This window comes from Odontesthes bonariensis, chromosome 9, assembly GCF_027942865.1.
Source record: "Odontesthes bonariensis isolate fOdoBon6 chromosome 9, fOdoBon6.hap1, whole genome shotgun sequence".
Lineage (NCBI taxonomy): Eukaryota > Metazoa > Chordata > Actinopteri > Atheriniformes > Atherinopsidae > Odontesthes > Odontesthes bonariensis.
Window position 1 is genome coordinate 17,951,582 of NC_134514.1, and position 26,121 is coordinate 17,977,702.

At 37.9% G+C, this 26,121-nt stretch overlaps 1 protein-coding gene across 2 annotated transcripts in view; it reads right to left on the bottom strand.

Annotated features, from left to right (window-relative positions):
* Nucleotides 1-5,193, bottom strand: part of drd2a (dopamine receptor D2a) — a 45,507-nt gene extending 40,314 nt beyond the window's left edge. For both annotated transcript variants that reach the window (XM_075473461.1, XM_075473460.1), the window contains exon 1: nt 4,806-5,193. In XM_075473461.1, coding sequence (XP_075329576.1) covers nt 4,806-4,872 — 67 coding nt within the window. In that variant the 5' untranslated portion in view covers nt 4,873-5,193. The remainder of the gene's footprint in view (nt 1-4,805) is intronic.
* Between the last annotated feature and the right edge of the window lie 20,928 nt (nt 5,194-26,121).

Below are 26,121 nucleotides of genomic sequence, written 5' to 3' on the forward strand. Positions count from 1 at the left end.
CTACAGCCAATTAGGACTTTCTCTGTCCAGTGATGTTCATTGCGTGTTTGTGTTCAGTGCACATGTTGTTTTAGAAGTGCATGCCCGATATCTACTGAAAGTGCATCCTAACTGTAGCACTTTCAAACCTCTCAGGGGAATATTGGGTGTATGAGTGTTTACGCCAGCAGTGGATCAGTGAGCTATAAAGTCAAGTTATTACTTTTTATGCACCTCGAGTTTTAACTGCCTTCATGCTTCAAAAAAACCAAGACCAATGGGTTGTTTTTAAAATTAGAAAGGTGTGAATATGCATTTTTCTTCAGCAGTGTCACGCCCATGGGATTATGTTTTTAGTTATCATGTTTTAAGTCACGTTTTGGTTTTTAGTCTGTCATGTGTTTTGCCATTGTTTTTCCCCTCACTTCCCTCACTCAGTTAATTAGTTCATTCCCCTCACCTGTTCATTCCCCACCAGCTGCACCCAATCACTCACTCCCTATTTAGTTTCCTGTTTCCCTTGTCTTGTCGCTGGATCTTTGCCCTGTTTGTCTAGCCAAGCCTTGTCTTCGTTACCTGCTATTCATGTTCTTTGTGACCAAGCTAAGTATTTATTTTTCCCATGCCATGCCAAGTCCTTTTGTTTATTTTTCTCAGCTACGTTTTTGAATCCGGCTTTTTGTTGTACTTTGTTTTTCTGTGAATAAATCCAGTTTTCTCTTTGAAGTCCGCATCCGTGTCCTACCTTCACCATCCCAACCCCAAAACTTGACAAGCAGAGCTTTGGGTCTGTATAAGTAATTGTTATATTCTAATGGCAAGGCAGTAACTTTAGCAGGTGTGTGTATTTGTAACTTTCCAACTACTGTGGGCAATAAATATATATACATATATGTATGTGTGTTTGCAAATATGCAAAATAAGGGTTAAAAAATTCTATATATTTGATAAAGGATAAAAACAGACAACAGAGTTGCTCAGTGTAAGAAAACACTATACCCAAACACTCATAATGCACTATATTGTTTGTATATACTAACAGGATCAATATGAAATATTCCATGAACAGAGCAACCAGGTGACATCATTTTCTCAGCATATGACTGCAACCTGGAGCATAACTAGCTCATAATAGATCGCCTACTGTCTTCAGGACCTAATTGGCTCTTCCATCCTGATCCATGATGGTCCCTAGAGTGCTGATGTATTTGGCATGCTGGAGAACAGGCTTCGGGAGACAGAGTGTGTAGCCCAGTTAGATACATTCACAGAATCCAATAAAATAAATGCTGTACTTGTCATAACATGGTAGGGCCACATAACCATCATGTTATGCTATAAGGCCTAAAAAAAAGAAGGAAAAAAAAGGCAGCTGCGCTGAAGATGGTAGGTGTCACATTAGCCTCATGCGAAACCACTGAGATACAGAATTCCACTGTTAGTGTTCACAGCATTCTATCTACACTTTGAAATCCATTCTTAACATCCATTAAACTGGATGAAAATTGAGACAATCTATGTTTCAATTTTACTAATGCATGTTTTAGGCAGAACCACATGCAAAGGTAACTAAAAATAACTCCTGAACACTGCTTTTTAATTCATTTTAAATCTGACCATTTTTGTTTCTTTTGGGTTGCATTGACACAACACAACTACTGCTTTGTAGTAGTTTCATAGTTTCATATATGTTTTAACATTCTGGACTGATCATTAGAAAGGGCTTCTGAACATTGAAATTAACACGATTGAAATGTTGTGAAGGCATGACTATAGCACATCATTTTCTCATTATCAAAACACCTTTTTAACAGCATCAGCGTGTGTGACACTTGATTAATAATTATTAATAACATAATTCTCCAGTTTATTTATTTTCCAAAATGTGCAGTGTTCTAGGACTAAAGCATGTTCACACCTCTGAGTTAAATATTGGATATATGTCTAAAATAGATCTAATATGTACTAGTTCACAGAGAATGAAATAAAACTGCTTTATTTATTGTACAGCAACCTGTTCTCATTCCCAGTGAGTCACAGATTGTTGTTTTGTCAAAGTCCATGTTGTCTCTGAGATATGCACAATGTGTCCTTTGCCATCAGTGCCAAGTTATCTTTTCACTTTGTTCAAGGAATACACAAGGGTTAAAAAAGGGCCAGGTTTTGAGTTGTGACTTCCCACTTGAGACCTACACTGAAAGCAGCTTTTGACACAGACGTAAAACCCAGCAAACATCATTCCGGTGTAATAACTTAATGTATGAGCAAACGTTGAGGACCAAAGGTGACTGAGTGAGAGAAGGTGAAAAATCACAGCATTGAGAGCCAAGTTCAGGACTGCTTTGAGAAAATCATTTTATGACTCTCTTGCTCTTCTCATTTTCTCGGAGTGAACTAGTTTTGGAACCAAGTTTACTTGGTCAGGTTTAGTGAAAAATGAAAGGTCAGAGTTTGGTTTAATACGCTGCCTCACACCCTCCACCATGTTTAGTAACGACATAAAAGATGCTGTTTATGCTGGCACATTGTAGTGAAAGCTGATGCCATACAGCTCTCAAAGTGATCACATCAAAATAACAGTATATCACACCTTTGGAGAGAAAATAGGCTATTGTATCCTATTCAGCTTTCTGTTTGTTTGATAAACAGACAAATCTGAGAGTAAATGTTCAATTCGCTTTGGCAGAAAGCATCTGGTCCTCATTCAGTTCAAGCAGACTTCCCTTTGTGCTGGCCAGGCAATCACAGCGGTTTACCTAACACTGGGGGTGGGGGTGGTGTGATAACACTGGACATAGGAGCACTCATGAGGCATATTATTCAGCACTGTGTTACTCTGATTTGTTGCAAGTCTATCAAATCGTGTCCACAAGCATTTTGTTCTGCACCCGATGATAACGTCACCTAGAAATTGAAAATGAAAACTAAGGTTCCGGACTAAATTTTGTCTAGACGCCAGGTCAGCTTTATAAGAATTTTATCTGCTAAAATGGTGTTTTAGAAAATTGGCAGGACACATTTAATTAAAAGTCATACTGTATTGTTTATGTTTACACTTGTACAATCCTGACCACAGGAGATGTGATATGTCTCTGGTGACACCTTCTGAATGCATCTGTTTTAATAATGAGGTTGAGATATCACAGAGTGCTTCAAGCAGTAGAACTTCCTAAACAAATAATTTTGTTTGGGTTTGTTATTGAAGTCAGTATGTACAAACTGCGACAGTCTTTTTCTGTTGATTCTGTATAATTCTCATAGGAGCAGTGTGTTGAATTTGAATGTTTGTATTGACCGACCAGCGGCATCAAGTGGTTTGGCTCTAACCCCCTCAGCAACTGTGCAAATAATTTATCTTATCCCTAGTCTGTGTGCGACCTTTATGTAAATATCCTCCTGTCTGACACCTTCACTCAGTATGAAGCAGTAGCAGAGCTTGAGCTTTGTGTGAGGTAATTCAACTCCCTGTTTATTTATCGTTTTCCATAACAAATCAAATAATCATTGTTAGGAACATTTATTATCTTTTCTACTTCCCTTTCTTTTTTTTTTTTTGTATGGACAGTTCCTCAAGGCATTCGAGTCCTGACAAGCACTGCACCAGGGAGCTCTGGTGCTACTGATCAGAGAAACGAGGTGTAGAATTCAAAATGTGTCCGGACACTGTGTCCTGATAGATGCAGTATCTAGTTTCAACTGATCCCCAGGTATTTAACTCAAAATGCTTTTACAAGAGATTAGCAGATCAATTCCTTTTATTAAGAAAGGTAATTCTGTCCAAGCACGGCTGACCAAATTATCTTGTGAAAAAAAGTCTGACAACGTTGTTTTTACTGAATAAGTTTGTCAGGCAGGTGTTATTGCCTACTGACCTTTCTGACTCCATATTGCTGCAGCTTAAAGACAAGCTGCTGACCAAGTGTCAAAGTGGTTTCTGGTTATAAGTGGGTTCGTTGATATTTTCTGTATTTTCTATCCCTTTCTCCTTATTTGTACTGGCTTGGAAAATTATTTTTGGGAAATATCAGCAAATCAATATTCTCTGTCGTCTATTATTTAGGAAATAGTTGGCACATAGTAAGCACGATGTTGCATAAAGATCCTTTAAAAAGACATGTAAATCTTGAGTAAAGTGAGGACATGCTGAATAAATGATGAGGACTATGGTATAAGCTGCTGCAGCATCGTATTTTCAGGAAAATAAAAAGTAATGAATGATGAAAAGGTCTCCATAAACTGTTATTGTGTTGGAAAACACACAGGTTAATCAGCGGAGCTGCGCTAAATTATACCATTTTTCATTCGCATTTATTTGCCTGCTCTTTTTAAGTTGTTACAAAAGCCCTGGCTCAGCCAGTGTTAGGGAAGGCTGTGAAGCTGGATCAGCACGAAGCACTGGGTTGAGGACTCGCTGCCTCCGGAGAGTCAAGCAGTGATTGCCAGTTGGAAAGCACAAACACATCTGAAATTGGGTGGGGAAGGTCGTATCCTCACACGCTCAGAGTACTCTACCTGAGCCGGATTACGACGAAGAGTTGCCTAAATGTTTGCTTCCAGCTGTTTTGAATCACATCCAAGGATCAATAATGGAACCGGTGCTAACATACAAACAAATCCCTCCTTTAAGCTCGAGCACGCACAGCTCTTGTGCGCTCAGTCGCGCAAAGACTCTCACAGAAACGAGCATCTCACTCATATAGTCCATACAAAGCTTTGAGGAACAGCATATTTTGTCAGCTGCAAACTGATTGAAGTTAAAAGGATAGATCATTTTGTTTTTTTGTCAAGTTAGGAACATTACACTAAAAGAAAAAAATAACTCTTACCTTCACGCCATAAGTTTGACTGAATCTTTTTTTTTTTACAGTCACCAACTATTAAATCCAAGACCATCCACAGTTAGCTCCCACTATATCCTTTATTTGCTTTGCACATTGTTTACTTTTTATGAAATAACCGCGTCGGTGCGACAGCTCGGGTCCGAGGCATTTGTTCAAGCTGGTACGAAAAACGCACGACTGGGAGCCAATATATATATATATAAAAAATACTCGTAAAACAATTCAGTCTTTTTCGGTTTTCTTAAGAAAAATAAAATTGAGGACTATTTTCTTCTGTTTCGAGCAGTAAAGACGTAAAGCAGAAGCTGAAACTGTATCTTGTCCAGAAGCTTTACGCACGTAGCGGAGTTACCTTCGGTACTGATGGAGGCAGGAGACGCGGCGACTGTAAAGAACTGTGGAAATTCAAGGCGGGGTTACATCTGTTTTTTCCATTGCATGGAGTTTTGCTTCCTTTAATGTCACAAGCATGGGAGACCCCTTATGTTTAAATGATTCCTGTTGCACTTTCAACTTTGTGCCTCTCAACATGAAAAATGATTTTTTTTTTTCTCAAGTTCCGAAGATAAGAGTCATGATATATGAAATAGTGTACTAAATTTACTAATACTCTGGGAACAGATTCATACCAAGGTCTTGGATAGATTTTGTGGACAAATGCAAGATGTGAAAAACGAAATTAAATAACGAGGTGGATTGCATTGCAAGTGGACCCCAATAATCCCCAAAATACCCTCCATGCTTTACCAAAAGAAAATTATAATAATAAAAAGAAAGCGTTTACTTACAGAATTTTTGATCATTGATGCAATAGAATTAGCAGTCATGTACACATTCTTTGTGAATATGAATGCATTATCTGTAATGACAAATACCGTCAGTATTGTGTGACATAACAAGCAATGAAACACATTGAAGAGGGTTTTGTAATCACACTACTACATTTAACCTGCAGTCATAACAAATTAAAAACAGACCTCCAACCAAAGTCAGTGCTGATGTTACAATGATGTATTCCCCGTTTCCCAACCCAGCACTGACGCTGCTTTGTTTTCACTCTACCTTTGATTTTCAATTAACAGTCCTTAATCACAGACTAGTTCTAAATGCAGAACAGTATTCTCCACCTCCACTGCTGACCGACTATCCTGCTGCTGAGATCTTAAATGGCTCCCCTTTACTCATGCTGAGTCCTTTAATGAGTGAATTAGCGTGACAATAGACTCCGATTCCAGATTCATTTTCAGCATCTGCATCAGAAATTAAAACCCAAACTATGCATGTGTGGAACTGAAGGATGTGTGTGTTTCTCCAGATGTGAAATCACTGTGAAGTCTGTTCTGGAATATGGAGATATTCTGTAATGTATTGCTGCCTCATGATCACTCCAACAGATGAACCTTCCATATATAGGGCTTATGCTTTATCACAAATAACAAATTCTACACTCATCTGTTCTCTATATTAAATAGTTGGATGAACTTCCTTAAGAAGAAATAGATCTAATGTTGCTGCAGCTTCCAAACCATCTCACATCGCTTCTTATGCTGCAGCACACAATCCAGCAGATACCTAACGTCACATGTTGGCTAACAACATGTTAGATTTGAATATCTGATATTTTATTATTCTAATAACTGTTTATATTAATTGCTTATTGTAGTCTCTGTTTCCTACTTGTGTTCATGTGTTCTATTCTTTTGTTTATTTTGGTCAGAGCAATAGTCTTAATACATAGAAGTAGTGTGAGTATACACAAACTAGGATCCTTTATATTCTTGCCCCTGTTAAATGCAAAACACTGGGCCACCAAAAAGCACCCTGGATACTGAATCCAACAATTAAACTACTAAAGCAAGAATGCAGGAGGGCTGAAAGACGGTGGCGTAAATCCAAACTTGAAGTCCACTATCAAAACTATAAACACATGCTATCCAAATACAACCTAGAAACTTCTAAAGCTAGACAGTCTTTTTTCTCTGACGTTATTAATAGAAATATTAATAATGCACGTGTCCTATTTGGCACTGTTGAAAAACTAACAAATCCCCCACTCCAAGTGCCCTCCGAGTTCCTCTCAGTCAGAAAGTGCAATGAATTTGCATCCTTTTTTAAAGAAAAGATTGATAACATACGAACAAACATACTTACACAAGTGCAACCGGCCCAGAATCTGGACCAATTTGCTACAGTCAAGTCAAATCTCAACCCAATGACAACTTTTCATTTAGTTGATTTAGACATTCTTAACAGAACTGTACTAAGTCTCAGTTCCTCCACATCTGACTTAGATATTCTGCCAACAGCCTTTCTCAAATCCATTTTACACCTGATATCACACGATGTACTCCAGATCATCAATACCTCACTACAAACCGGCACATTTCCTGCTTGTTTGAAAGAAGCAATTGTAAAACCCCTATTGAAAAAGAAAAACCTGGATGCACTGGTACTGAACCACTACAGGCCCATATCGAATTTACCATTCATGGGTAAAATAATAGAGAAAATTGTTTTTAACCAATTAACTTCCTTTTTAACATCAAACAGCTATTTCGATAAGTTTCAGTCTGGTTTCCGTGTCAATCATAGCACCGAAACAGCTCTCACCAAGGTGATGAATGACATACGTCTGAACTCTGACGCCGGCAAAGCATTAGTCCTGGTCCTATTAGACTTAAGTGCAGCATTTGACACAGTTGATCACACTATACTGCTGCATAGACTGGAACACTGGGTTGGTCTTTCTGGCATGGTGATAAACTGGTTAAAATCATACCTCCAACAAAGAAGTTTAGTTGTTGCCATTGGAAGCCATACCTCATCACCAATATCACAAAACTGCGGGGTCCCCCAGGGCTCTATCCTGGGACCGCTACTGTTTAACCTCTACATGTTGCCACTAGGACAAATTATCAGCAATAACTCAATAAATTACCATAGTTATGCTGACGACACCCAACTCTATTTATCTATATCCCCCAATGACCACGCCCCTCTGAACTCACTATATCACTGCATTGACCAAATAAACAACTGGATGTCACACAACTTCCTCCAGCTGAACAAGAATAAAACTGAAGTAATTATATTTGGAAAAAGGGAGGAGAGACTAAAGATCGCTACTGTCCTTGAAACAAAGGGGCTGAAGGCTAAGGACTCAGTTAAAAACCTCGGTGTCATTATTGACAGTGACCTGAACTTTAATAATCATATGAAGGCCAATACTAAGTCTGCATTCTACCATCTAAAAAACATCACTCAGCTCAGAGGCCTCATGTCATATCATGATCTGGAGAAGCTAATCCATGCCTTTATTACTAGTAGGATCGATTACTGTAATAGCCTTTTTACAGGTCTCTCCAAAAAGACCATAAAGCTGCTTCAATTAATCCAAAATGCTGCAGCAAGGGTTCTTACGAGAACAAAGAAGTTTGACCACATAACACCAGTTTTGAGATCGCTGCACTGGCTCCCAGTGAGATACAGAATTGATTTTAAGGCATTGCTCATTTTTTAAAAATCTTTAAATGGCAGGGGTCCCAGCTATCTACTCGATATGTTTCAGAGATATACACCAACCAGGACACTAAGATCAGTAGAGAAGAATCTGCTGGTAATTCCAAAAGTTAACACGAAGTGTGGAGAGGCAGCTCTTAGTCACTATGCTGCTAAGCGCTGGAACCAGCTCCCAGAAATTGTCAAAAATGCACCCACCATTAACATTTTTAAATCAAGACTAAAGACAGAGCTGTTCTCCGAGGCCTTCACATAACAGCATTTAATCCCTTTTCTTTAAAAGCAAATGATCTGTTTTAATGTCTTATCTTAAGGTTTTTTCTTTTGTGATTCATGTTGATAAGTTTTAATCTTTCTTATTCTAATTATTTAATGTTTTTACCTTGGTGTTTTAAGTTTTTTAATTCTCTTTTGTTACGTTTATTCTTCTTATTCTTTTTCCTTTTTTAATGTGAAGCACATTGAATTGCACTTGTGTCTGAAATATAAATAAACTTGACTTGACTTTATAGACTTTCATTATGATGGTCCTTTATGAGAAAGACATTAAGCATATTTTACGAGTGTGTCAGAAATAACAAAGGACTTTGTGGAAACAATTATAAAGTCAAACCGTATTACTTACTGAAGTTGCAAACTCATTAAACTTCTCCAATATTTAAATTTTTTTTGCCAGCAAGTTACATGTATACACACGTGACACAATATTGAGGCTTTTGTTGAGTCTCACAATCATGTTCATATGATTAACTGGAGATTGAAATGAAAAGTTTATTGCAGACTGTGCTACATTAACTAAAAGTACGTAAATGAAGTTGAACCATGATTAAAGTAGCGTCACATTAACTGTTAAAATACTATTTGAATAAATTAATCATGATGTGTACTTTTACTCGACAGCTCTAAGTACAAGTACATCTTACATATTTTTTAATGTAGGACTTCTCTTTTTGAAGGTGCATGTTTAGATTAAGGCATTGCTAAATTTCTGAAACTTGCTCTATTTAAAGGGTGTGTTTTTCTCTGCATTTTTCACACAAAGAAAAGATGGATGTAGTCTACATGACATCACTCACTTGTGGTTTTTAACTGAGCCATATCCATCTTGGGTATTTAGGAGAGAAGCACAAGTAATGAATCTGACTGGGAACCTGTCTTAACCTACTTAAAATGGCTACAGCCTCAATAAAGCATAACTTTAAAGTGTGAAACATCTACAGAAATGTTATGTAATACACAACACATATGCTGATGCATAGATCTGTTTTTTAAAGGGTCTTTTTTAGTTCCTATTTTAAAATAAGATTTTTCCTAATTTGAAAGGAACAAAGGATATCTGTGATTGGATGAAATGTTCTTACATGATTGGTAACAAATTACTTGTAAACACGAATAAAAAGATTTCTATAAAAACAAAACAAGGAGGAATGAACCAACAGGGAAGCCTAGAGTTTATTGAACCTATTTCTGACAGAGCAATTACAACATGACTTTTGATTATCTTCCACGAAATGGTTGGCAGTTCAGTCACCTCAGCATTCTAATCTGCATTGGGAACCACAACAAAAGCCCATGAAAAAGCTTTAGAGCCCTGAGAACTGCAAGACCATGATGCAGTTTTGATATTAATAAGCAATACATGACACCATGTAAAGATAATGCAGGTCCCCTAGAAAGGATGTTTGATCGTAAAACCATTTTTATGGTTTGCACACATAATCAAGTGTCACGTGTGGGTGGTGGCGAGGAAGGAGGACCCGGGTGAAGACACTGATCGACAGCCAGGAGGCAGAATGAAAAGTAACTATTTATTTAAAACAAAGACGCAGCAAAACTGTACATCCATAAAACTAAAAGCAGGGAAAATAAAATCAAAAATGCAGCATAAACTTGATTGGACTAGACTGACCTGAATATTAACAAGACACAAGGACTAGCACATGGAATAGTAACAGTGAGGATCTGGCAAAGAGTGACTGAAACCAGGAGTTTAAATACAGAGGAGGGTGATTGGTGAGTGAAGACAGCTGAGGGAAAAAACACAGGTGAAGGGAGTGGATCTGATGACTGGACTGAAGAGAGACTGAGGAAGCAAGTGAGGAAGTGACAGAACCCTAACAAGAAACAGAATGGAAAAACAAACACCAAAACATACCAAAACGCAGATCATGACATCGAGAAACCCTCTAGAAAAGTCTTTTAAGGAGGCAGAAACGGTTTGCACCCACTAATATGTTCGGACCATCAGACATGCTTGAATATGTAGGAAACAAGTAATATAAGTATGAGTAAAGTACACAGGCTAAGGGACAAAGAATGAGGATAGAGTCTCAAAAATCAACACTCAAAATCTACTGAAGAAATATCACAGATTAGTGACACAATCAGAACACTGAAAATTGCCTCTGTTGGAGGCATCCCTCACAAGGATCAGCTTTTCTCACTCCTGTGGGTAAATCCAGGCTGAAAGCCAAATCACAGTTTTGAGTTATGGCTGATTCACACATAAACATACACACACTTAGATGCATACACTCATACAGCACCCACACTAACCAGGCTTGTTGTAGGACGCACAAACACATCTAATTGCTAACTGTTTCTAAAGTAGCATTGCATCCTGGTGCTGCTTGATTTGAACTTGTCTGAGACCATAATGGTGATTTCTAAAGAAATCACAGCTACTTCGTTAACACTAAGTTCATGCTGTTTGACAAGCCAGTTTCAGCCTCAAGTGATACGAATGAAACAATTTGTAAACCACCTAATTCTGTCCAGATGAGGTCACTTCAGGATCTGGCATCTACATGTAGCCTTATGTATGAACAGGGCTCAGAGACACAGATAATAGTTGTAAGCCTGGCCAAAGCACAGAGCTGCCACCAGTGTGCCAATGCCGGCTCGAGGTGCTCTGCAGAAAACACAGACTTGGCTTGACGGAGGACCCTACTGTGACATAAGAGGATGTCATTCCTTCTTTTACTCACATGAACACTAACAGCACACACATACTCCATCCACTGGTCCTGGAAGGGAATCATATTTCACACCCCAGCAGCCAATGCTTTAAAGTCTGCCTCATCCTATAAAGAATTTATGAAATCAACAATAGTTAGGACCAAATAAGCATGTGCAACATCTGGAGCTTCACACTTATGCTTGTTCCAGGCTAGCGCTAGCATTTTATGGGCCTATAGGCATATCCAGGCGGAGATCCCATAGCCCCCCACAAACAGATGTCTACTTGTTGTAACTTTTCCCTACCACATGGAGCATGGCTGAAAATATGTGAAACAACTTGCTATGTAGGTCTCTATTACTTGTGTTTTTCCTTTGTTGGTACTTGCCCTGACAAGGGAAAGAGCTCATTGTGAATAGAAAATGTATATAATAACCAAGTGCTTAGAAATACGGATAAACACCAGGTAACTTTGTCAGAGGAATTTTTTTTTTACTTTAGCAATCGGAAATGAAGCTGATCAAAGCAAAACTTGGGTCTCTCCTTCTATTCTTATTGCTTCCTTGTTGGACGCTTCTTTCATTTGATTGAAACCTCTGGTGATACCTTTTCCCTCACACCAACATTCAAACCAATCTGCATTCGACCACCGCAAAGCATCATCGAAAGGAGCTCTGCAACGTTAGCTTTTTGGAGGACTGCATGCAAGTCCGTCTGCTTTGGTTAAATACGCGCATCTTTCACTCTGCAGGGGCTGACATCAACACAGATGGATACCTTCAAGCGACCATAAAGCAGTCATAACCCAAAAAGCAGTTCTGTGTGCGGTGGGGAGACAGAGGTGAAAAGACAGAGAGTGTTGGTCTGACCGTGTGTGGAGGACAGCTGTTACAGCACCTGCACCATGGAAAGAAGATATGGAAGGTGTGCTCTCAGCCCTTTCCCTGAGAGACGGATTGTTTGAGAGGTAGAGCAGTCAATGTGTTAAATTTCAACTGTGAATAGAACCAAGAGCAACAACAAACTGAACTTCTCTCCTGTCCACACATTATTTAAACACATCACTGAACTTTATCCTTGCTTTGTGGTCAGCTGTGGCTCAGGTGCTAGAGCAGGTTGTCTGCTACTTCATTGGTTGGGGCTTTATTCCGTTGACTTATCTACATAATCAAGTGCCTTTTTGTAAAATGTTGAAAAATTGGTTCCTGATTGCAGGCCAGCACTTTGCATAGTTGCCCTGTCAACAAAAGTGCTTTGTAACAACTTGGTGAATCAAATTTAGCACAACTGCTATTTATTGTGAGATATAATCCTCCATGATTTGGGAGAAATATCAGTTCTATTGAAAACATACAATAAGACCAGCCTAATCCATTAATGCCACCATGGTGTAAAACAGCAACCAAGTAAACTGCTCAGCTATACTCACTTCCTTGTAGGATAATGTTATGCTGTAGCTGCATAACTCACAGCTATCTCTTTTCAGCTGAAGTAGCTGAAGAGAGAAGAAAACAAATAAAATAACTTGCTGAAATATTGTATGTATTGCTTATGGAGAATAAGAAAAATGAGAAAATAAATAATTTCAACTAAATTGGGATCACTGTGCTTTCGGGACATTAAAGATAAAATGTGAATGCATCCATGGGAAAAGTACAGCAAAGCAGAGACAATTAAGCGTGTTGCCTTTTTATTAGCAAGAGTATTTGACATACTTTACACAATGTTTGGTTTAAAAGAGAGAAAAACACGAGGGGGCAGGGCCTAAATAGGGAAATTTGAATGATTTATTGAATAAAGATGGTGAAGGGAATTTACATTTAAAACATCTCAATTAACTAGAATGCAAGCTGCTGAGCTCCTTAACTTTGCCCTTTTTTACTGATTCAGCTTATCTGCATCTCTAGTTGTGCATGCATGAGAATATTATGGGGAAAGATATATGTGGACAGTACAAGCATAAAAAGAAGATAATTGCAGGCAGAATTTATGTTTATTTGTGTCACAGTCCAGTTCAATAATACCAGTCCCTGTCCAATGTGTAATTGAACTTTATTATCTTTAAGTAAAGCTTTGCAGCAATCTTGGCAACACTCCATCTTGTTTCATTTCAACATTTTTTTCAAATGCCACTGCACAGCAGGTGTTGGGAATTAGGGAGGTGAGAGAAAGAGATGCCCTGAATGTAATGTAAGTGAATGAGAAGAAGATGCAAGACAAAACAAATTAGGATGGAAATGGAGAAATCTCATCAACCCTAGTTTCTCTGCATTGTGATGACCATGCTCTGCATCTTAGAGCACAAAGAGAATGATGAAAATTGTGCGTCTGCCAGAACATTGAAACAGAGGCTAGATAGAACAGAAGGAATAAAAAATATCTTAAAATTTCAGCTCAAGGTCATCCGTTGTTCTACCTGCCAAGCCAAATAGCATGTGGACAGTATGATGGGGTAAACTGGTTTTGCCTTTTCATTCAAAGACAAGCTTGTTACTCTTCTGGTCATCCATGACTGAGTACAGAGACGTGACTGTTTGCCTGAAATGCTTTCATGTATCCTGTTCCATCTGCTTGGAACTGATTGCCGACGGATTTAAAATTGAAAAGGCTTTTCCCTCGATAAGTTTGGAGTGATTATGCACAACTCAGAGGCCGGGTGGAGAGGTAACAGATTAAAGCTTGATTGAATCCAATTCACATTTTATCTTTGTTTGCACTTGCCTGTCTGCCCCTACGGAGTGAGGGTTGTTCGACAGAGTAGCCTTTGATCCCCACTGTTTGTTTATTCTTTAAAGAATGAGATTGTTGAGACATATACAGATCTTCCAGGTCGACAGACAAAAAAAGATGGAGAAGATCCTAGTCTACAGATAAACAACAGATGAAAACCACAAAAAAGCTGTAGAGAAAAGAAAAACAGTCCAACCAATGTGTACCATATTGCCATTAATTGCAACAACCCTGTGGCATGTGACTGGCTTTATTGGCTGTCTTTTGCTACAAATTTGTGCAACAATTTCTCCAGTGGCTTGAATTGTTGTTTAATGAGCTCCATGTTGGCATATTACTGAACTTATAGTTTTGGCTTTCTCAACGCTGTCGTTAATAGCTTTTGGATAGAAAGGAAGAAAATAAAATATTCCTGATTTAACAGAAAAATGTAAGTAAATAATCATTTTATACATTTACCTGAAAATGTCCTGCATTACATTCTAAGGTGAAAAATGCATATTCTAATGAATTAATCCTTCCACCGCCCAAAAACATGCATGTCAGCTTAACTGGTGACTAAATTGACTTCGAAGTTAGTGTGAGTGTGTATGGTTGTGTGTGTCTTGTTTGTCTCCATTTGGTCCAGTGATGGACAAGTGACCTGTCCTGGGTGTACCCTGCCTCTCGCCCAATGACAGCTGGGATAGGATCCAGCCCCAACATGACCCTGTGTGGGATTAAGCGGGTATAGAAAATGGATGAATGGATGGATAATAAATTAGTTTAACTCCATGCTATCTAAAAACTGGAAAAAAGGGATGAGTAACTGGGTTTATCCTTTCAAAAGTGAAGAAAAATCCATACTTCAGCACTAGTTGATTATTCAAAACGTTCTATCAATTTTGTTTAATCCAAAGCATGAGTTAGGCTGTGTCAGACATGCATGTTTGTTTGTCTCGTTTGTCTCTGTGTTGGGCTCGTGTTGGACTGGCGACCAGTCCAGAGTGTACCTCACCTGTCGTCTATACTGGGATAGACTTCAGCCACCTCAAAACTCTGCAGCCCTGAACTGGATTTTGTGGGGATCAAAATGGATGAATAGGCTGTGTCAATATCAAAACAAAATCAACAACAGCCAGAAAACAGGAACAGTACTACTCAGGAAAACATTCTAGGTTGAAAATCTTGCATTTGTTCCAACATCCATCATTACCACTTGTGTGTTGGGTGTTGATACTTCCTCAATCAAGCAGTTTTAATAGACACTGTGACGCCGCCACATAATGTGCTGTCAGTATGTTCAATCCATGTATTTCTTTGAGATCAGGCTGGCTCTTGATGTTTTTCTTAACATAGAGCGGTATTTTATATAAGGAAAAACACCAATCATGCAGTAAAGTTTTGCAAGTAAAACACAGCACATCAAGGAATGACCCCACTTCCACGTATGATCGGTATGTTATTCTTCTGGCTATACGAGCCTTGCCCTTCTTACATCATACTTATTGCTGATCCATGAGTCCAAATGGTTCCGTTTCAGTCTCAGTTAAATAATGATACATCTACAGTAAATGATGAACTTTTTGAGCTTAATCGTTGCTTCCTTTTGTGGTATTTTGTCAAGTTATTAGTGGGATAAGTTTTCCAGGTATGTAGGTCTTGTCTGTTCCGATCTCATGTCATATATCTTTAGCATACTTTTATTTCCGTTATAATTCCTGGAGCCGATAGAGGAGTGTGTTATTTTTTAGGCACGTGTTGACAGGACTTATAATACTGAGGACATGAAGAGCTGCTTGCACAATTATTTTTATTTGTGAGCTGTTCACATAAGATATAAAGATTTTAATACGGTCAAACCGAAATACATCTATAGTACATAACATACATTACACCTGTTACACCTGTAATTGTTCACAACAATTAACAAAAATATATGTATAAGTCCAAAAAAAGGGGGAAAGAGCAGAGGCACTCTGAGATTTTTGTAATATAAAAAAGCCTTTAATATAGCATGGCAAGTTGGTTAAAAACACAAGGGCCTACGCGTTGCGGCCATATTGGCCTTCATCAGAGCATAGACAAAGAAAGTAAATCAAAGCTTAAAATGGCACCCATAGGTGTCAAAGTGGGTGGAGTCTTCCTATCTCATCACACCATGTGACAAGTGAACACTTGCAGTAATTGGCTGTATAAATAATAACAATTACTGATGAGAGAGAGTGAGAAGACAATACATTTCAAAAAGGGGAAAAGGGAAAAAAACAAACAAAAAAACAATAAACTAGAAAGAGACAACAAAACACAAGTCAAATGCATACAGTATTTCAAAGGAAAGGGGAAAAGTCACATTCCTCATTTAGGCCTGGTAAAGAGGTTGCCTTCAGCTTACTGATCCAAAAGGTTTCTCTCTGGAGGAGGCTTCTCAGATGGTCTAAAATATATGTATATTGGAATTTTTTTTATACAAACACACTGAAAAAGTTAGTCCTTTCTGAGCCTTTGTTTAATCAATACTTATGGTTGAGATTATGTTTTTCACCCTTTGTACCCACAGCTGCTTTTACATCTGCCTCTACCCATTTTCAGAGAAATTCCCATGACACAGCATCTGTTGTCTCGGTTTCTCTTGAGATTAAAAAAAGAAAAATAACAATTATGTTTAGAGCCACAGATATTGGTCCTTGGGCTTAACAACAATGATACACATACACATATAGAGAGTACATGATGCCTTTTGCAGTGCTAAGCAGAGAATGAAAAGTAGACACAATCTTTACAGAAGAAGATATACCTTTGGACTTTGTATAATTGTAGAAGTACTGATTCAATGTTTTTACTTTAAAGGATGTTTCTTTTTTCCTTTTTTTAAAAAAGTGGGATGATGTCAAGTACTAAATAAAGTGTTTGTGTCTTATCTGCCGTAGACAGCAATCAAAGCATGGTCAGTTTGCAGCACCCATGGAAGAATTCTGCTCTGGGAACAAAGCTAAAAGCTACTCACAAAGGGGTCAGAGAACTAAACTGCTTCAGTGAACACATTATCTGGTGAATTTTACACCATTTTGCATCAGACAGTTGTTTACTACATCACTACGTTTTTCAAAAGAAGAATGCTGTGTGGTTTATAACATCACAGCATCTATGATGGCTTTCTAACGTAACTTGCCGCTGATCAGATGTGACTGGAATTATGATTTTTAGTCACATCTTTTTGGTGTAATCCAAAAATACCAGCTACGGGGCAGTAAAAAAAAAAAAAAAAAAAGTTAAAAGGCTGAAAAAGGACAAACACGACAACCTTTTAAATCATTGCAAAATAATAGTCCTGATGGACTCAACTGATCAGCCGCCGATAGTTGTATGCTGATTTTCTCTTTTAATAACTGCCCCATCCGAATAAATTGAAACTGATTTCGATGTTGGGTCACAAAATGATGCAAAATTAAAAACAATTATCAATTTTGTTAAGTACGTCAATACCAAATTAGTCTATTTTTGAATATGCTACTTTGTGCTGAAATCTATAACTATGTGTTATTTATTCTTATGATTGTCTGTTGCTTTAACTATGGAAAAATCTTCTGTGTGTGTGCAGTGTGTGAATCTAGCACACATTTCCCCACAAGGGCAATAAACTGGGCACTGAGTATAAAGTACAGATATTTGTGTTACAGCATAGCAGGTAAAACAACAAAGTGATTCATAAAAACTCAAAATTGCAGTCATGAAGTATTTCATTGCTTAAAATTGATGGAGAAAGAGAACAAGAAAGTAAAGAGACAGAATGGGGATGAGCAAAGATTAGGGAAATATTTTCATAAAGTACACTTTATAATTAATTTCTCACTAAAATCAAGTGAAATCTAATTTAGTATTTTTAAGTGCATCACCTTTAAAATCTCAAGTCTACTGTCTTTACTGCTGAAGTCTCTTCTTGATTCATAATCTGATTGTGAGTCTCATTAAGTCCAAACAAAAGGATAAATAAAGTTTAAAAATACATGTGTGACATTTCCCCAAGTATTTAATTTGTCTAAATCCCAGTAGTGTTCTATTTGAAACTGCACTCTGTCTCCCAGCTAAAGCCCAGATTGGCTCATTATTTTCAAAGTTTGTCAGACAGAGACTCATCTTCTTTTAGTAGCAGGAACTGAGAAGAAATACAGAAAGTTCAAACACTGTAACACACTTTAATTTACAGTCTCTGGCAGCAATGTGCAAACCTTTAAAGTACTTAATTAACTCTGGGACATTCCTAATTCTTCAGATTTTCTCAGCTCCCATCTGTAGCAATTCACAATTTCAGCAGATCGCTATATCCTATCCCGTTTAATGAACCATCTCTCTTCTCAGTAAACAACCTTTTTCTCTTCAGCATGGTTATTTCCACAGTAGTTAACTACACAGCCATGAGTCAGTCAGTCATTGTTATTGCCTTTGCCTCCTTTGATTTAAAGGGCAAAGTTTGGGTAAAGATGTCTCTAGCTCTCAAAAAAAAGATTGATTTCAATTAAAAAAGGAGGAGACTAACAAAGAGCAAGACATCAAAGGAAGAATCTAAAAAAAAAAAGAATGGTAGATGGAAGAGAGACTGGTAGGATGGAAAAGACCAATGAGACACAAACACACAAACATGGAGCTTTTGGTAATGAAGGCAGCAATAGCTGCAGTGCCCTGAGTAGCAGGGGAATAAGGATCTTTATTTTAAAGAAGCCAACTCTTGACTATAATTGGAAGCCAGTGAGTGTTGAGAATTGAGTCTATGATGTGATCATTAACCCAAGTGCTGAGGCTTCCTCTTCAGTGGGTAGGGGGATAGAAAAAGGAAAGGACAAAGCACAGACAACGCAATGCAAATAAAGCTCCCTGTAGATCCCCCAAAATGTTACACACTGGTACTTCAAAGGCAACAGTCTGTACGTACATCTAGAAGATCTATCACAATGCCATTTTACTTTCCTTTGAAAAAAAATTACTTGATTAGGATTGTGGACAAAAAAATCTCCCCAAAAAATAAAATATGTTTTGATGTAAAATATGCTGGGTTCTCCTCGCTGAGAGAAGTTGAGACTGAAAAATATCCATGGTTTCCAGAGATGCAAAAAGACAATGTTTTACTCTAGTATCTCGACTGCTGGATGGAAAGCTAGAATTGGAAAGAAGCTAACAGTCAGACCTAACAGAGGTGGAAAATACCTGAGAACAATCTGACTCATCTAGGACACCCTCTGCCACTCCATCCACAAAGCTGTGAGGTCTAGAGGAGGAGTAAAACAATGCATCTCTGTCAGAAAAAGCAATGGGGAGCAGCTGGTGCTGCTTGTACTGGATTGTATGGGAAAAAGAGAAATGGGGCAATTGGAGCTCCGTTGGCATACCTCAAATCAGTTTTGGTGACGGCAGATCCTGGAGACTGTTTGAGAGATGGATGCGTAAGTGCAGATCGAATGTTTTTATTTTCATGGTCTGTCGGTTTCATTTGTAGAATGGGTGGTATCAGCTTTAACACCACAACAAAACCACTGCAAATCACATTAAATGTCTCATTATGGCTTGTTATGTTAAATGCCTTTTTTGCTTTAGGAATAGACATGCAGTATGGCAGAATCAGGCCAGACTGGTGACTGGAAACAATCATATTAGTGCTTAGCCTCAAGACCGGGTGGCAGAATTGTGGTCCAGATAGTGAATACCAAGATTGCTACTGTGGCTGCTGCAATATCTTATCCCAAGATCACTTGATTTGTTAGGAATTTTGTTCATTTATATTCTTGAATTTGTCATATTGGGACACAGGCATCCCATAATATCATTACAAAGGCACCTGTAGTTCATTTTCAACTTTAATTATTGCCTTTTTATCTTCACGGTGAATGGCCTTTGCCCTTTAATGCTGGACCACTACAGCATCCTTCTGTAATTAACGACAATGGATCCACAGCTCCAGCTAAATTTTTTATTTGGTAGTGAAGGTCACGTTGAAAAAGAAAAAAAAAACTTTAATTAATGCATGCAATTATCAAAGCCAGGCAGTGTGACCAAAACAGACATCATTCAGCATTGCTCAAAGAAAAATAATGAAGAGTCCTGAGGAACAAAGACCTATGTGGACATGAAAAATGGACAAATAAACCACAACTCAAATGAGTTATTGCAGTGACCCAGCACATTCAAGTGAACAATCCAATTCTCGGGTCACCAGTGGTGACTCGTCCATGAAGCAGTGCTTAATAAAACTAAGCTGCAAACCATGAAAAACAACATATGGATTCAAAATGTATGTGTCTCAATAGGTTTCAATTGGAGTGATCTGTTTTATTTGGCTGTTCATCTAATCTTTTGTACGAGGTTTTGAAGAACTGCTTTACCATTAAGAGATCTAATGTTGACAGACCAGTTTTTGGACCAGCAATGCTCTTCAAAACTGTCGCTGGTCCCCAATGTTTTAGATTTCTGCTGATTTATTCCAGGCATTCAAATGAGAGATTGCATCAAAACAGAAATGAATGCTTATGTGAAAGAAAAGATCTTTGAATCATTACATCATCTGAGCTAAAATGTAGTGGAGAGGATACTCAACATTACATAGAGTGTATGTTAGTATCAGTCAGCAGACAGTGAAGGCTTTCAGCATTGCTAATCAGTCAGGTGTTATATTACTTATTTATTTATTGAGGTGAAGTTTGTATAAAGTATTTATACGAAATCAGTAGCTGTTTTTTTATGTCCATTGATTATTCCATCCCCTAATTTATTTTTATAAAATTTGTATCACAAAAGGTGAGTAGAAAATGTAAATGAGCAAATTAAATTAAATTTTATCTATATAGTGCCAAATCACAACAATGCCATCTCAAGGCACTTCAAGGATCCAATTGATGCCAGTTAGAATCTAATTCATTCTAACACAATCATAATCCAATGAAATTAATTAATTGAAAAAAATTAATTAATTGGTCCAATTCATACAGAGCCAATTAAAAATTGACAAAGGATTTAAACACTTGCTTCGCTCATTTTTCTCTCTCCAAGATCTAATTTCTGTTTAGAAGAACTTTTACTTCTACTGTGATAGTGGCGGGGAACATAGTCTATTCTGCTAACCTCTATCAACGCTACGTAGTCTATTTAAGTCACATCATACCAGTCATGTGAAAGCGTATGTCATTCACTTTTTTTTATTTCAGCTGATCAGCTGCAAAAAACGAAACGGTGTAAAATTCACTACATGTAGCATTTGCTGGAATTGTTATAAAAAAAATTGGGCTTTGAGTTTTTCACATGGAGAAAATTCACTCTTCTGTGGTCCCACTGTGAGAAGCTGTTAGCTGAGCTCCCCATCAGAATTCCTTCTGAATTCTCCAAAGTGACAGTGCTGTGGTTGCTGACTACTGCAGATAAGACACTGATGGCTCATGAATACTTCATACAACCACACTTGAATCCATTGAGTGCAAATTTTTCTTTTGTTTACTTAAACAAAAGTACTAAAATTATGAGGGGCCGTTTAGGACTTAACTATTGAGACACTCTCACACTCACTATTGAGACACTCTCACACATACTAATGAAACACTCTTACATTCACTATTGAAACACTCTCACACTCATTATTGAAACACTCACACATACATACATACTCTGTAAACCTATGCACGCTCATATATAAAACATTATACACACTCGTCTGAAACACTTACACATACATATGAGAAACACACACGCATACATATATACTTCCGTGTCATATACACATACATATGAAATGCTTGCATGCATACAAGTGAAACATTTAGATGTATCTATCTGAAACACTCATGCATTCACATATGAAAATGTTATATATACATATATTGTTGAACACTTATACCTTCATAAGTGAATCTCTTGCATATGATTACAAAGATGTAAAAAGTTTAGATACATGTGCAAGTGTTTCACATATATTTGTATAAATGTTTCAAATGTGTATGTATACGTTTTTCAATTATAAGTGTGTATGCTCTTACATGAGGATGTGCAAGCGTTTCACATATTCATACAAGTAATTTCAGTAGTGACCGTGAGAGCGTTTCAATAGTGTATGTAAGAGCGTTTCAGTAGTATGTATGAATGAAATCTCACTAGCATACGGAAGGCGGAAGTAAAGAGTGCAGAATTTGAACAGCGACAAACTTAGCGCCAGTTCGGTAAAGTTGGAAAGATATTGGCAGATTCGGACTTCCGGGATCAATAACTCAGAAGTGAGACGTTGTTAAAACACAAAACACGCATATTTTCAACCGTAGTAAGACAGACAAGGAGCTACAACCTAACTTTCATCAAAACGAGCCATCAAACATTAGTGTTTATGTGCAGCCGGCTGTGAGAGCAACGATCAGGGACCGTCTACAAAGTGCAACCGAAGAGAGACATTGTGGTGTGATCTATGTGTGAACATATGATCACACCACAGACATTATAAAAAATAATCAATAAATATTCAATAACTTCACTAGGATACAGTGTAGTGTCACCAAACTCACTATACATGTCACTGGTCTCCTAAAGATTAAACAACAACTCTGTTGTTGAAATTCCCAGAAATTCTGAAAAATGAATTTCTTTCAAACCAAGAGTTGTTGTTTAATCTTTAGGAGACCAGTGAAGTGTGTAGTGAGTTTGGTGACACTACACTGTATCCTAGTGAAGTTATTGAATATTTATTGATTATTTTTTATAATGTCTGTGGTGTGATCATATGTTCACACATAGATCACACCACAATGTCTCTCTTCGGTTGCACTTTGTAGACGGTCCCTGATCGTTGCTCTCACAGCCGGCTGCACATAAACACTAATGTTTGATGGCTCGTTTTGATGAAAGTTAGGTTGTAGCTCCTTGTCTGTCTTACTACGGTTGAAAATATGCGTGTTTTGTGTTTTAACAACGTCTCACTTCTGAGTTATTGATCCCGGAAGTCCGAATCTGCCAACATCTTTCCAACTTTACCGAACTGGCGCTAAGTTTGTCGCTGTTCAAATTCTGCACTCTTTACTTCCGCCTTCCGTATGCTAGTGAGACTTCATTCATACATACTACTGAAACGCTCTTACATACACTATTGAAACGCTCTCACGGTCACTACTGAAATTACTTGTATGAATACATGTGAAACGCTTGCACATCCTCATGTAAGAGCATACACACTTATAATTGAAAAACGTATACATACACATTTGAAACATTTATACAAATATATGTGAAACACTTGCACATGTATCTAAACTTTTTGTATCTTTGTAATCATATGCAAGAGATTCACTTATGAAGGTATAAGTGTTCAACAATATATGTATATATAACATTTTCATATGTGAATGCATGAGTGTTTCAGATAGATACGTATAAATGTTTCACTTGTATGCATGCAAGCATTTCATATGTATGTGTATATGACACGGAAGTATATATGTATGCGTGTGTGTTTCTCATATGTATGTGTAAGTGTTTCAGACGAGTGTGTATAATGTTTTATATATGAGCGTGCATAGGTTTACAGAGTATGTATGTATGTGTGAGTGTTTCAATAGTGAATGTAAGAGTGTTTCATTAGTATGTGTGAGAGTGTCTCAATAGTTAAGTCCTAAACGGCCCCTCATATAAAATAAGCCATAGGTATGCAATAAGTACTCCACAAGTTCAGTGAAAACTGTTGCATTATACTTGTACATTATCACATTAGTATCATTACATGGTATAATGGTAAAGAAAAATCATTTCACTTTTATTAGTGGTGGAGGTGGAGGTCCATGTGTCCAAGTTATTAATATTGCTGACAATTTTGTCAGTTGATCGATTCAATATCTCAGAAATAATCCCTGAGCCCAGAAAGACCCTATCACGGTGTTTGCTTTTCTTCAGACCTCTTGTGAACCAAATGTAAAAATGGCAGCAAATTTGAAAAGGTGCAACTGAGAAATTTTGGTATTTTATGCAAACAATTATTAAAGTTTCCAATTAGGTCAAATATAACCAGACATTTCACCCTTACTTCTATGTTAGGTTTAAACAACAAAACCTTACATAATGTTCAACAAGCTCTATGCATTTTGTATGTCACCATTTATTTGAAAAGAAAAAGTAAGTGAAGCTCTCACAGCTACAGTACAGTAAAAGGGTGTAAAGCAGATTGACATCACCTCTCTAGTTTTGTGCTATACGTAATTGGGAACATTTTGTTACTGGAATCTGTCAATTAGTTTATTTCAAAATGATCAAAAAGTTCCATTTAAGGACTTATTCTTTAGCATTTTATTCCTGAGTTAGCATAACCTCAGACACCTCTAGTTTAGTTATGTTCACAGTTTGAAGCTTCATCATACTTCATTTGAAGCTTCAGACATATATACTCACATTAAGACATAGATCTATCCGGCTTCACTCTTTTCATGCCCAAACGGGGATCATGTTATTTGTCAACTCACAGCAGAAAGATTTAACTGTGGACACACTTCCCTCATCTGCATTTCTGGGATTATTCATCACCCTAAAAAACCTAGGGGTGAAGCTGTGATCTGTATTTACATAAGGAGTCTGGACTAGGCAAGAGATCTCCTTGCCCAAAAGTGTGCTGGTGGTCTCAAGTGCTGAGTCCTCTGACACTAGACATTCATCCTCAGGCAACCCATGTACAGCTTGTGTTCATCCATAGAGCCTGTCAACTTCAAAACTGTCATGCCGTCTCTCTCTGAGGCGCACAATCTTTTCTCCTATCTCCCTCTCATTTCAACATGTGCTACGTCCACTTTCTGTCACCATTATTTTCCTCCACAGTCATCTTTTTGGGTCTTGACTCTTGCATTTTCCCTTTTTCTCACATTCTATGGTACACTGAGTTTGGTAAATTTGTTTGAACAACTCCGAGTGGGGTCCACCAAGAGCCATTTGGCTTGTCATTTGCCTGTGTGTCTCAGAGGTTCCTTTTCACTATTAAGCTACAGTGTGTATGTGGCTACAGCTTGGGCATTAATAATCCCTTTGTGTAATTTTTGATCAGACCCAGTAGCTGTTACGCTGCCATATGAATGCTGTGAGGCAGGAGAAGGTGGGGAAATTATGCAAAGAGGGGTGTCAGAGAATCAGGAGGGTATGTAAAAGCAAAAGATAAAAAGATGGGATGGGATGGGATGGGCAAGAGGCCAATAGGAGCTGGAGGGAGCCCATAAATAATACGAAATGACACCAAACAAAAAAAGATCTTAAGTACCCCGCTGTCTCAAAAGCCACATGGATTGCGGACTAAAAAATATTAAACATGAATTTTTAATTCAGGCATTTATTCTGTTGTAATCAAGCACCGGGACAATCCACAGGGATTCTTTACTGTAAGCACTGAAGCCCCTAACACCCCTGTGTACGCCTGTAAAAAAAAACTTTGTGCTTTGTAGTTTTTGTAGCTCGGTCACAGAGTGTTCTGGGGAAAAGGCACCTTTGAAATATTTAGAATTGAAGCCTTTTAAGAGAGATGTACAGTACTTCAGCCTCAATGGTCTGCAGGGAACGACATGATTTGGAGTGTTTGTGGCATTGCCTGTTCACACTGTCCCTCTGTGAAAGTGCTATTCGACTGGCGTGTGTCTGTGTGTGTGTGTGTGTGTGTGGGTGGGGGTGGGGTGGGGGGGTGGGGGTCGAGACTACTACGTACGTATTAGGTGGCATGACTGCTGACAGAAGTCCTCACTACATAATTTTTTATTGACTGTCACTCAGTAGGACCTTCACAGCCATCACAACCAATTAATGTCTTATCATATAGCCAAGAAGTGGGTAGAAATGTCTCTATGTGGGTTGATTTCAAGGGCAACATATATATGAGCAGAGTAATCTAGCAATACAGCTCATTATGTTGACTGACCAAAACACTGATGTAATAAGAGACACATTAACCGGAGTTAAATTAGATGTCGACAAAAGAGTATTCTATTCCACACACAATAAAAGGCAGCGAGGATGTAAATGCTGTTGTATGTCATGTGGGTATTCACCTTCCCTAATCACTGCACATTAGTGTTCATCTTCCTCTCCTCATAAAGTAGTGCATAACACAGGTTTGATAAATAATGACTT